The sequence below is a fragment of the Schistosoma mansoni genome (assembly GCF_000237925.1).
Source record: "Schistosoma mansoni, WGS project CABG00000000 data, supercontig 0232, strain Puerto Rico, whole genome shotgun sequence".
NCBI lineage: Eukaryota > Metazoa > Platyhelminthes > Trematoda > Strigeidida > Schistosomatidae > Schistosoma > Schistosoma mansoni.
In genome coordinates, this window is record NW_017386097.1 from 127499 (window position 1) to 142367 (window position 14869).

General features: G+C 35.3%; 1 protein-coding gene across 1 annotated transcript in view; it reads left to right on the forward strand.

Annotated features, from left to right (window-relative positions):
• Positions 1–14869, forward strand: part of Smp_165200 (hypothetical protein) — a gene marked incomplete at its 5' end in the record, with an annotated part of 46729 nt that overhangs the window by 7774 nt on the left and 24086 nt on the right. Inside the window, 3 exons of the mRNA XM_018791410.1 lie at positions 3327–3413; positions 3452–3637; positions 8799–9083. Coding sequence (XP_018647335.1) covers positions 3327–3413; positions 3452–3637; positions 8799–9083 — 558 coding nt within the window. The remainder of the gene's footprint in view (positions 1–3326; positions 3414–3451; positions 3638–8798; positions 9084–14869) is intronic.

Consider the following 14869-nt stretch of genomic DNA (forward strand, 5'->3'; position numbering starts at 1 on the left):
TCATGATTTCAACTATGAAAATACTAAATTTTCCACAAAACCCCTTCTGATCTATAATCATATGCACACTAGTGACTGACTTCAAGAGATATTTCCTTGAGTTCTAGTGTGAAGCAGTGACCACTGGAGTTCTACCAAGTCTTTTGTAGAGATATCAACTCACTGAAGACAATTGGTGAACGGTTGCTCAACTTCGTGGATTGGTTGAAGCTACACATTAACACCATTGGATGCCGGCCGGTTCAATGGTTTATCGGTTAAGTGCTCTGGCTCGAGACTGGTAGGTCCTGGGTTCGAATCTCGGGTGTGCAGGATCATGGATGCGCACTGCTGAGGAGTCCCATAATAGGACGAAACGGCCGTCCACAGCTTCCGGGTTTTCCATGGTGGTCTAGCTTCAATTTGGGATTCATCCATGAAGGTCATAAAATAATCTGGTTGCTTTAGAAAGTTAGCTATCCGTCAACTAAGCACTATTTTTACCTGCATAGCGTATCTCAAATGTTTTATGAAACAATGTTTAAAACTTATTATGACGAATACGTTTAGGTTATGAAAACTACTAACAGAGTGCTGATCGATAGATGATATGAAATAATGGAATGTGGTTATTAATAAATGTCCATAAGATCGATTTATTTATGAGAGCTTTTAAATAAACTGATATCAGGAGACAACTAACTAGCAATCAACATTCCGAGTGAAATGACTCACACATGTAATTATGTACTTATGTAGGCAAACGAAACAAATAAATGTAATTAAAAGTCATCTGAGACATGCACGTTTGTAAGATTTGATCTACATCACTCACCTAATAAGACAGACGGTGCATCAGCAACCTCTGCAACAATAGGCCTCAATATACAGAAGTAAAAAGCAAATTTCTCAAATACAACACGTAGAACACCAACCCAATCACACCTGATAGGGAAGCTCTGGAAGAGATGGAAACTTTCACGTACCTGGTAAACATCATCGATGAACAAGGAGGATCTGACGCAGATGTGAAGACACGGATTAGAAAAGTAAGGGCAGTATCCATACAAAATGAAGAATATATGGAACTCAAAACAACTGTCAACCAATATCAAAATCGGAATCCTCTATATGAATGTCGAAACAGTTCTACTGTACAGAGCCGAAACGTGGAGAAATACAATTATCATTAAAGGTGTACAGGCATCTATAAACAATCGTCTACAGAAGATACTCAATGTTCGTTGACCTGATATAATCAGCAACAGCCTATTATGGGAGAGTACAAACCAACTTCCAGCTGAGGAGGGAATTAGGAAAAGACACTGGAAGTGGATAGGAAACACATTACGGAAGTCATCAATCTGCATCACGAGGCAAGCTCTGACTTGGAATCCTCAAGGGAAACGGAAAGGAGGAAGACAAAAGAACACACTACGTCTGGAATTGGAATCAGGCATCAAAAGAACAAACAGTAACTGGAAACAACTAGAAAGAAGAGCGGAGAACTGAGTTGGTTGAAGAATTCTAGTTGATGGCCTATGCTCCTCCTCGAGAGGTAACAGACATAATTAATTAAATGTGTGACTTCCTTTCCTATTACTGATTTCTTCTCTGGAGTTTTGTTCTCTGAGCTGGATGGTTTGGTTATGGCGCTTTCATCGTGATTCTGAACGACATCATCAGTACACACTTCAGGTAGAAGTGAAGTGCAAGAATTTTTCCACAAATGGCTCATAGTTTGTCCTGTAGACCTCGATATTGATTGGTTCCTGCTGACCTTGAATCTGTCATTGTTTACTTCTTTGTTTTGGTTGTATCTCCTAATGGTTTGATTTTTGGCCCTATATTTGTCCATAAGTTTTCTGATTGGTTGATAATTTGGGTCGATTTCACTTCTGTCTGAAGTTTGTGCTGATGATGTCGTTCAGAATAACGATGAAATCACCACGACCAAACTGTCCAGCTCAGAGGACAAAACTCTATTAAAATCATTCTCTGGACTCATTTAGTGAAGACTACATGCAGTAGTGTTGAGTAAAGCATTGCCAATTCCTATCCGATATGACGTGATCCAGACAATGTATAGTATGTTGTTCGAGTTTCCAGCCTAGTGTTAGCAGAATCTAGATACACAGTCCTATTATCGAGTGGTAGTAATATATCCAAGCCTCAATAATACTTCGAAGTCTAACTAAAGCTCGTAAGGAGCAAACCTGAAGAAACCAGGCTGTTTTCAGACCTGGACGTGGATGTATAGGTCAAATATTCACCCTTCAGAAGATTCTGAAACACAGATATACTTTTCAGCGTCTTGCCATAGTGGTATCCCTTAACCTAAAGGTGGCATTCGACTCCGTTGATCATGGGGTTCTGTTGCAGTGTCTGTCATTGAAAGGTGTACCAAAGAAGTACATTAACCTTGTACAGTCTCTCTACTCGAACACTAATGGTCAAGTCAAAGCTTATGGCGAACTGTCATCGGAATCGGCTGCCTCAAGTAGTGTTTGCCAAGGTCATCTTCTTTCCCCATCTTTATTTAACTTTGTCGCGGACACACTTTATAAAATAACATTTCCATCATTTAGCTTTTCAGTAGTTGACCTTCGACAATGAGATTAACTGTTTGACTCAGAATAAGCAAATAATATAGTTGTGTTTGGTGAAGACTCTGGGAAAATGAAGAGTCTTCTGACCACCTTGGTCAATAATGCAAGCATGGTTTGGATGCAGTTCTTTTCCTTCGAATGTGGAATATTATTTCATTATTGGTTTGTGTCATCGCTTGAATTGGTGATAGGGAGTGAAGTAGTTGGACGCATCGACCGCTTCACTGACCTTTGGAGTGTCATCAGTCCTGATGGTCTGGTGTCTGACGAAATCTAAACGGAGATTCAGTAGACTCGATTGGCTTTTGTCGACTCGCGTCACTTGTGGCGTAAGCGAGATATGCGTCTTTCAGCCAGAGGGTGGATTTAACGCGCATTAGTTCGCTCCGTCCTACTTTGCGGATGTGAAACATGTCCATTAAGAAGAAAGGGTGCTTGTAGGCTTCTAGTATTCGATCATAACTGTCTACGAAGCATCGCTCGTGTATTTTTGGACCACGGGTTAAACAATGACTGGGTTAGAAATAGAGTACAGACGGGAAGTCAATTGGCGAGGTAGTAAATCTCAATTGAAGTCAATTGAAGCTAGACCACTATGGAAAACCTGAAAGCACTGGACAGGTTTTCCATGGTGATCTAACTTCAATTTACTCATGATCCCGATTATTGAAATCACTATAATATCTACAAAACCCCATTCTGATATTTATTTTTATTGCTATTATTATTTATTTAAAGATTATTATCAACAAAATTTTAATGAAGAAGATGGAGTAATTGAAGAAAAAGATGGAAGTGTACTAGGAGCTTATAGTGAATTAACAGGTACTAATTGAAATTTATTTTACTAATGAAAAATTTAGCTAATTCATTATCATCTTCATCAGCATTTGCTACAAATCAATTAAAACGACGAAATTCAATGCATCCAAGTAAAAGAAGTGGATTAATTGCTTCAAATATTGATAGTAGTATAAAAGATTCAGATGAACATTTGAAGAGTAAACCGGAACTGTTGAGAATAGCACCAAAATGTGGTCCATCTTCAGGTAAGAATTGATTAAGTTATTATTTTATATTTTTGTTTTATTTAAGTATCTCATGTATATTTCATAAGTTTTCAGCTATCTCATGCGCACTGCTGAAGAGTCCCACAATAGGACGAAACGGTCGTCCAATGCTTCTAGGTTTTCCTTGGTGGTCTAGCTTCAATTGACTCTTTCTTTCAACTACCTCATATTTAACATTTATTTTTTTGAACAATATACCTCAGTTCACTTACTATTGTTTGTTTGAATCTTCCCATTGATGTTTAGGACTGCAGTCCGTCAGTTTCTTATTGGCATATGTGCATACTGTAAGTATAGCCTTAATTCACAAGCATTATAAGCAAATATGGATAGTGGCTAGTAGTGTATTCCATTGAATATACCTCAGTATTTATATGTGTTTAATTAACTTATGGGCATAATTCACTTTAATCGTCCAATTTTGCTCACTGCAAGCAATGAACGTGATTAATGATGTAACTGACTAGATGTACTCATATCTAAATGAATTTCTATATGATTTAGAGTAATCGTAAAGATCAATACCTACTTTGATATATAATGTTGATTGGCATGAGATTAGTTTGACAGAAAATTGGTACAGGTAAGGAACGACGTCGTACTGGTTCATGAATTTATTGACTCCTGATCTGAATCACATCCAGAGATGTTATAACTCATTCAACTTCTTTACTGTTTTAGGGTTAAGAATTCGTACTGAGTAATCATAGTATGTAATTCATCAGTAATATCATTCTCAGTCGGTACAATAGCATTTATCAAATATTACAAGTGATAATAACAAAAATAACAACTCGAAATTTGTGATCAAAGTTCATTTCTTCAATGATTGTAGATTATATGATATGCAAGATAGTTCTGATCAGTAATTTGATAAGGAAGTATTAAACAAATAGGTTTGGTAATATATTTCAGTGATTATCTTGATTCTGTTTCCACTACAGAGTATTAATGTATGTATTTAAACAACCAAATGACTGTAAAATATTAGAGTAGAGCAACTTTGCCATAGAATTATGCAATGACATTATTGACTTCTGAGTGCATGACAAAACTTATAGAATTGAACTAACCTAAATGAGTGATAGCTGTGTACTTATTAACGATTGGTTACGAAATTGATTCCCCGTTAATCTCATGAGAAGCTCCTACCACCGATAGAGTCAATCAGTAAGTCATCGCAAATATGGGAAACAAATATGTCAGCTCAGTATACCATAACTTTAATCAATATAATAAGAAAAGAAACCAATATGATGAGAAGCAAAGGAAAGGAACTAACTTTAATCGTAATGGGGATTTAAACATATGAGATACAGTTCAAAAAAAGAAATAAGATCAAAGAATGAAGAATCAGGAATAATACTCAGCGTTTAAAGGGAAGTAGAGAATAACTGCAGAATAACCGCCACGGCAATCAATTTGTTCTTTCTTACATCACTTCTTAAACCACTGACTATTTGTAATCCGTAGGTCTCAACCAGCAAGTCTGCACCTACTAATATATATCAGACCAGTAGTCATTGACTAAATGGATTGATTTCACGTCTTTATTTACCTGCCAGATGACACTAAATGACAGTTAGGCTATATCGCTAATTAATTGAAGCTTAGAATGCTAAATACTGGGTCCCGATTTAGTGATTTAAAGATAATGTAGTTATTATGAAACCTAATTGTACTTGGTTTAAACCCAGGTAACATACCATACAGTCTTACAGTAGAAAAAAACGATTGTTCATTGTATATAGTTGAAATCATGAGTCATTTGAAGCTAGACCACCATGGAAAACCTGAAAGCACTGGACGGCCGTTTCGTTCTATTGTGGAAATCCTCAGCAGTGCGCATCCACGATTCCACCTCGCGAGATTCGAACCCAGGACCTATCAGTTAATGTATAACTTCAACAAATTGTTGATTGCTTCACATTTTTTAAATGATTCTTTAGTTGATTTAAGTCTGCGATAAAAAAAACTACCTTAGGAGTTTTAAGGTTAATTTAACGTACTTGAACCTGTAATTTCAGTAAGTGATCCATGAACAGTTAGATCATTGAAATCTTATTCTCTATGATGCAAAATGACTAATTTTAGGCATTTGGTTCACATCACCCTTTTTGTTCTTTGATAAATAATAATCACAATTTAGTTATTTTAATCCGCATGTCTGTCTCTTTCTTTTGAAACCTCAATAGATTTTTTTTAGTACGATTATGTTATTAAATTACCTTCAATATTCCAGAACTATCACCCTAAGCAGTTATAGAAACATTGTTAAAACTGTAATTCCTAACTTCATCTACATCTCAAACAACTTATTCGTTCAAATAAGATGAGGGGAACAAGATTAGCAGAATAACATGGATTCATTGTAGTTTAAGGCTCCTGATCAACTGCAAACAGCTTAAACCTATGTTAGTAATATTATTTAAAGTTGAATTCATGGGTCTATCTAAGCCAAATCATCACTGAAATCCTGGAAGCACTGAACGGCTGTCTCGTCCTGTTATGGGACTCGACCCCAAGACCTTTGGTCTCGCGCTCAAACGCTTTACCTCTAGACCACTGAGTTCCATGATTTTGTGCAACCCTTCATCTATTGTCTAAGGTGGATACCTGTCTCACATCAGATACGGATTGGACTCCATTGGTCACGGATTCTCATCAGAACTCCAGGATATTTATCTTGAAGCTAGTCATTAGTGAGCATATGATTGTTATCAGAATGGTGATTTGTGGAGATCGACTCGTAAATTCAACTTTAAACATACTTCAATCACCATAGATCCTCAATCTGATAGTATTTTTATCATAAAACCTTTTTAAGTATTATAATTAATGGAATTTAATTAGAAAGGACATAAGAAATACGGAAACAAAACAACATATTTAACATAATTGTTAAGTATTTGTTTCTTAAAGATGAGGTCATAACAAGAAAGAATTAAAGGTTATAAATGATAATAAAGAGTCAATGAATAAAAAGAAAGGAACAAAACAAATTGTTTACAAATGAATAATTATCAAAGTATAAGGTGGTGTTTGGAAGTAGTCAACAGGAAACCCTGAACCTAGGTTTCGTGCTACTTGGCACTCATCAACAAGATGTACCTGTAATCTTGAGGGAACTGGTGCTCCCTGACGGATTCAATCCCGTATCATCCAGCTTCACAGTCAGAGACGTTACCACTGAGCTAACCGAGTCACGACTGACTTCCTGTAGGACCTAGATTTCGTGTTACTTCGCACTCCAGGGTTTCCTGTTGGCTACCTCCAACCACCATCTTATCCCAATATAGTGCACGCAATGTCAAGTCATCTAGTCTGAAGGCCACATTGCAACTTAGTCGATAGGATTCGATCTACACTAAGAAAGACCTGACATACATGATATCGATCATCATCCAGTGATCAATCACATGTAAATTATCAAAGCATCTGATAAGAAATCTTGAACTAAAATGAATTCATGTTATTCTACAAACGTTCTTATTCTGGTTGAATGAAACTTATTGGTTACTGAATGAGAATCTATCTTCTTTTTTCAAAGACAAAATTATGTTGAAAACTGGAAATAATTAAATTAAATAACTTTGTATATTTTTATTTATTTATTTAAACACAAATATTGGTACAAAGGGGCACCAGATATATATGCGACCCACAAATCTTATTTGATGTGTGAGGGTTGTGATACTGCCCAGGTGCCCAAACTGAACCAGGTGGTTTTCTTAGGAGGCCACACCTGGAGCCTTTGACCTAAAGGTCTAATCCACAAGGTAGTGGAGCATCGTAAGGAGATGCAGTCCTTTGGTAGCCGGTGACCAACAATTGATTTATACGCCATTTGTTCTCTGAGGATGGTGGAGCCCATGTACACCATTGGTTTGAAATCAGAGTTTTCCAACTCTCCTAGGTGAACTTTCCATGTCCACCAACCTGGTTAAAGCGTCAGACATTCGCTTTTCGTCCTCTTAATTTCGTAAACAACACCGTGGCTACGAGAAGGCAATGAGTAAGATTTCCTTGGCAGAGGCTATATGCGCGTGGCCGTGTAATAGCATTTCGAGAGAGAGGGTGGGCCCTCCCCACTCTCGGCCTTACCAGGGCATTCGGGGGTATATAGATGAATAGAAACCAATGGAATGTGATAGAATTCATTATATTCTGTAAATATGATCATCTTTGTATTTTTAGTTTTTTATTTTTCTTTAATGTTAACCATTTTAATTAAATTATCAGAAATATTTTACAATCAAAATTATTGAAGCCATAATAATGATCTACTATATCATAAATAAACTTGATACATCTCATTGAATGAACTAACTGATTCTTATACTAAGAGAACAATTCGATACATTTTTCTTGATGGAGTTTTGTTCTCTGAGCTGGATGGTTTGATTGTGGAGCTTTCATCGTCCTTCTGAACGACATCATCAGCATAAACTTCGGGTTGAAGTGGAATGCTTTTCTATTTGATACCAGTCAATCAGTTGTAAAAAGGCAAATGTAGAACATAACACATAAATGTATCCATCCAAGCTACCAACCTATATTAGCATAGCTTGATGGTTATCTTGTCTTTAAATAGATTTCAGTTTCGTGTATAACCTTCGGATTAGATATAATTAAGTAATTTATATTGTTTCTCCCTTACAATTTTAAAATGTGACTCCTTAAGATGGATAATATGACAAGACTATAAGAGTACGAACACTTCTGAAGTCTCAAAAACTGTTTAAATATTCATAAACCTACGAATAAGGATATTCTTTAAATTAGAATTAGGATTTTAGTTTAGGAAATCGATAAGGTGGACTGAGAGTTTTAAGATGTGTATCATACATACATACTTACTACATATCTTGCTATTAAATTTTGACTGAATTAAGTATACCTTTAATATACTCAAATATAGATTAGACGATAGGTACCAATTAGTTGTTTGTTGATCTGATCTTGAGTTTTTTTCTGACTTTTACTGTCTCTCCTGTTCAAATATGTAGCAACGTAGGTTAATGTACTGGTTTTAGGCATTCTAAATTCGCTAGTCTATTTGACCTGTATTGAATGTGTTTTTCACAAAAAAGCATTTATTTCTAATAAAAACTGCTGTAATTTGCTTCCTATTTCCTAGGTGGTACTGAATTAACAATTTACTGCCGTTTCCTCACAACTGAAATAATGAAGCAATCTACCGTTTTTGTTGGTGACCATCCAGTTTCTCGAGATGACTGGTTCCTGGATGAGTCAAGTCAATCTGATTTATCGCAGTTACGTGTCCATATGCCTTCGTTACAGCCTGGACGTTATTCTATTTATATTGATAGTGTGGAATTTGGACGTATTCTTTGTAACCAGGAGTTTACCTACCTTCATTCGGACGTAAATTTAATTCAATCACCTACAAGGAACTTGGCTGGTAAGTATATATTGAACAAATATAATTGAATACAGCATAAGGAGGCTATTTCATCTTAGTATAAAACTCTTCAATGAGTTTATTAAAATTAAAAGTGTGTACTTACAGACGTCGATGCAGTGGTAAAAATGTATCATGAATGACATGAAAACTGGAGGTCCTGGTTTTAATCTCACGCACAATCGATGGTACACACCATTATGCAGAACAAAATAGCTGTTGAACGCTTCTTAGTTCTTATTAGTTCTTTGGCTGAAGTCTGCTTGTGATGTAGGTTATCTTTAGATCCTTCCTGGAGGTAACCAATAACATAAGTAACCCCTAACAAGACAAACATAACATTAGTTTATCCCGGTGGATAAATTACTATGAAAGTAAATGTGCTTGATATTTTAAAAAAACTGTAGAAAAGGGAATACCATCGAATTTGAAAAAAGCTACAACTGACATAACACTTTTTCAAATGAATTTATCCAGAACAATTAATCTAGAAGTCAATGAGTTATAAACAGCTACAGATATGATCTTTTAGTTCATTATGTTGTCCGCTTAGATGTTCGATCAAGTAATATCACTGGCAGAATAAATAAACCCTCTTTATGAATCTCTATGTACAACTGATTACAACTCAATGCAGAAGAAAAATATACACTGTCCTTAATTGTCCATTGTTTTTCAATTGATATAGATATCATGAGTCAGTTGAAGCTAAACCACCATGGAAAACCTGGAAGTACTGGACAGCTGTTTCGTCCTATTGTGGGACTTCTCAACAGTGCGCATCCACGATCCCACGTCACGAGATTCGAACCCATGACCTATCAGTCTCGCGCGCGCAAGCGTTTAACCACTAGACCACTGAGCCGGCATCGAACAGTGTTAATGTCTAACTTCAACCAATCCATGAAATTGAGCAACCATTCCAGGTTCTCAATGGTGGTTTAACTTCAATTGACTCATGATTTCAAATATATAAAATGACTAAATTCTCCATAAAACCCCCTTCTGATGTACATTCGTTTAAAAAAATTATTGATCTATTATGAAATATTTTCCTCTCTTATTATGGGTATATATTTTAATGTCACTTTGAGCCGCTTTCATCCTTTGTAATAATTGTCATGGTACATATCATCTTTTTAAAGTATGGAGTTTAGAAAATGGAAACAAAACAAATGTTGTGTTCAGTGCCTTGCGTAGATTTTCCTAACAAAAGACATCATTGGAAGAGTTATCAAGAAAAACTAGAAAGTATTAAACAGTTAGATATCTTGGAAAAGATGTTTCTTTCCAGTATACAACTTCTCTAAAATGGGCACTTATGACCTCTCTAAGGGTTGAAACCACGAATTTTAGGTCTTCTATCAAGTTGTTAATCACTAAGCCATTTGATTATTATTATTATTAGCTTTATTTAATATTATATTTTTGGTACGATATAGAATTCTCAGCACAAAGTACTTCAACAAGTTTCCGTTTCTTACTTCTTCGTCCTTGCTGACGATAAATATTGAGTGATCGCCAGTTAGAAGTTAGCAGCCCAATCAATCGACATCTGAATAATGTACATTCTTCTCGCTGCATACTGCCAGCAACCACGATATCTCTGATTAGGCCTTCTGGAACCTTTACAGCGAAAGGTTTTAGACTTTTCAGAAACGCACCTGAATAGGTTGTGCAATTAATAGACATAATGATGTATTAAAACAAACAAAATTAGATAATTTGTTGAAATATCTAGATGACAGGAACAGGTAGCCCAGATGTTTAAACAGGCCCTCAATATTACTATCCCCATGATTCAATTAACAAAACTATTTAATGTCCCTTGACTTTTATTGGTACCTAAGCTGGGGTCTTTCTGTCAGAAATACTGTCTATAAATTTTATAACTTATAATCTGCTTAGGTTTTTCAGAAGTTGCAAAAGCTATTCTAGTATAAATTACAACAATGGTTGGACTGTATTCACTTTTGTAAAATCTAAAATGTTTAAACTGATTTTACTATAAATTCTCATGTATCTATGATTGAGTTTTACTCAATGGTTAGTGGTCATATTAGTATTAATATGACATAATTATTATCCCGTTGCTATTACTGAGGGCTAGATTCGTTCATTTTATGTTGGCAAATATACATATTGAACAATAACCACTATCCTACCTATAGATATGTTTTAGTGAATCTTTGGACTTTGATTATCAATAAAATCTGGGCTTAGCATTTCATCTTATTTGGAACTAGTCATATGGGTGCAGCTCCCCGGTTTTGATAATCACATTAAACGTTATTCACTATAAAATTTATCCAAAAGGTGTGAAGTGAATATAGAGTTATAAGTGATCATATTAATCGAACAATAAACCAATAGGCAGACAATATGACTAGTAATGATAAAAATGAAAGATGCCTTTTGTTGGGGTTTCGTTTTCTGAACTGGACAGCTTTATTATTCTTCTGAATAATATCATCATCATAAACATCAGGTAGAAATGAGGATACCTTGATTAGGGGATTTTCACGAGAATAAGCCATAAATTTAAGTTTACAAAAAAGAAAATGACAAAGTATCAAGTAAGTAAGAAGTCGTTTTTTGGAGGTTTCAACAATCCAAAACATCATTGGATTGAGTCATATGATATTGTTCTATTACTGGAAGCATCTTTTTATTCAGATTAATTTACAAATAAATTCAATTAGTATTGTTTGTTTGAATCTTCCCATTGATGTCTTAGGACTGCAACTGGTCAGTCTCTAATTGGCATATGTGCATACTGTGCGTATTGCCTCGATATAGCCTTAATTCACAAGTATGATAAGCAAAGATGGATAGTGGCTAGCAGTGGAATCCAGAACGCGCGTTTCGTCCTATTTGGGACTCGTCAGCTGGATGTACCTGCATCTCAGAGTTGATGTTCACTCTGGGACTGAAGCCCAGTACCTTTCGCTTCAAACGCCATCGCGTTATCCACTCGGCCACTGAGTCCCGATATCCACTTGCTTGTGCAATGGGTTGAAGTTTAAATTCAATTAGTATTGTTTGTTTGAATCTTCCCACTGATTTTTTTTACAAATAGTTTGATGTATGTCTCAGGAAATTAACACAAATAAACTATCCAGATTCTGATTATTGCATATCCATAGTTCAGTACAACCTATCACAATGTCTAACTTCATTAGTGTTAGTTCATTAATTACGCTTCGCTTATTGTGTTCACTTAGAAAATCTCAACCAACAATATATCCAAGAAGTCATACATATCTGACTATATATACATTTACTCTTCCACACATATATACAGTGCTTTCAACATACACTTCATAGTTGTAATTGTGTATATATACTTGTATCTCTGTTTAATTGTTTATTCTTTATCAACAAACACTATGCAAATTTAGTTGTTGTTTTTGTTGTTGGTCAGTTGACTATCACTAGTTCTATAACTTGTATAGAGTTTCAAACAAAAGTAGACGCTTTTATGCAAAAAATCATTCTATGCATATTCAATAAATAAGATTTTCACACTACTCATAAACCCCAATTGATCGGTTAAAACATATATATATATATATGTTTGGTAGAAGAAAGGTATCAATCTGGAAAAGAGATCCCCCCCAAAAAAAGAATAATACCAACACCATGTTCACTAACCCCAATGATCATTTACAATAAATCAATCATTATCGATTATCATTGTTAATCTGAATGAGAAAGATATTTTAATGAGGTTTTATTATTGACTACAGGATATATATTTCATTGTTAATTCATACACATTTATAAGGTCATATTTAGTAAGTTGAAATATTTGTTAATTTATCATTGATTTCATCTTCCCTTCTTAACACTGGATCAATATTTTATTTTAAAGTAATATTAAATATCAGAAGGGGGGTTTTGTGAATGATCATATGTTCACTAGTGACTGACTCCATGAGGTATTTCCTAGAGTTCTAGTGAAAAGAAGTAACCAGTGGAGTTCAATCAGGTCTGTTGTGAGATATCAACTCACTGAAGACATTAACATCCGTTGGATGACAGCCGGCTCAGTAGTCTATCGGTTAAGTGCTCATGTGCGAGACTGATAGGTCCTAGTTTGGAATCTCGTGAGACGGGATCATGGGTGCGCACTGTTGAGGAGTCTCAAAATGGGACGAAACGGTCGTCCAGTACTTCCAGGTTTTACATCGTGGTTTAGTTTCAAGTGACTCATGATCTCAACCATATAATATTAAATAGTTGAATTGATGAGTTGATTAAAGCTAGGCCAGTATGAAAACCTAGAAGCATTGGACGGGTCTTTTCATCCTATTATAGGACTACTTAGCAGTATGTATCTACGATCCTGCTTTAATCGACTCATGAATTCAATTATTAAATTACTAAAATCTCCACTAAAACCCCCCTTTCTGATAATATTCAACAATTTAGAGAAAATACGTATTTATAGAAGTTTTCAGATGGAAACTTTGTTGATGTTGCATTCTCTAGGATGATTAGTTTTTAACAAACTTCTATCTGTAGAGCTTTAATTACTGTTCTAAAGATATAATAATGGCTAGCATAAAGAAGTTCTAAATAGGACGAAATGCACTTCTTGAATTTCACTGCTAGCCATCATCCATCTTTGCTTTTAACTGAAGTAAGTTGTAAAATAGCTAAGGAACTGGCAAACTAAAATATAACACTAATATATGGAAGTGTTTGACTGTTTGTTTGAGTCATTTTAAGCAGTGTAAATTTCATTCAAATATGCAATGTATAAAAAAAACAACTTTATAAATTTTATGTACTTAAGATCATGAGTCAATTGAAGCTAACCATCATGGAAAACCTGGAAGCACTGGACGGCCGTTTCGTTCTATTGTGGGACTCCTCAGCAGTGCGAATCCACTGTAATCATCAACATAGCTACTATGTTTATTGATGAAATAAAAAAAATCATCCAGCCAGTCAGCTATAGATAGCGTAGAACCTGGCCTTTAAGTAACTTGACATACATAAAATTAACACAGTAGGAAAAGTAGTTAAGAAAATAACATGCATATAAAGGTCAATATTAATCAGATCATGAAAGTGTTATTGAATAAGAGTCACTGATTGACGAGGACTGCGTAATTGCAACCGAAATCAATCCACTGGACATAATATAATCTACATTTCTTTTCAAGTCTTTATTCATGATATAAATGTTAAAGATTAGTCACAAATCAACGGTTTTATCCCAATAATCTCTAACTTTGATGACATTATCTTGTTACATTATGTTAAGATATTTGACTTTGACAAAATCATTACCATCAGAAGGGGTTTTGTGGAGATTTCGTATTTTCTTAGTTGAAAGCATGAGTCCATTGAAGCTAGGTCGTGGATGCGCACTGCTGAGGAGTCCTACAATAGGATGAAACGGCCGTCCAGTGTTTTCAGGTTTTCCTTGGTGGTCTAGCTTCAACTGACTCATGCTTTCAACTATGAAAATCATTACCATTTATCAGTTTCATTACTCTATTCTTCTTCTCCGTATGATGTAGATATGATAACGCTTCCGTTTAATCTTCTTATATTCATTTCATTTGGACATTGATATCAATAAATTTATTAATGAACTACCATCATATCAGTGGGTTGTTTGTGGAGATTCCTAGTAATTTTTATATATAGTTGAAATTATGAGTCGATTGAAGCTACACCATCATGGATAACCTGAAACCACTGGTCGGCCGTTTCGTCCTATTGTGGGACTCCTCAGCAGCGCGCATCCACGATTTCGCGTCTCGAGATTC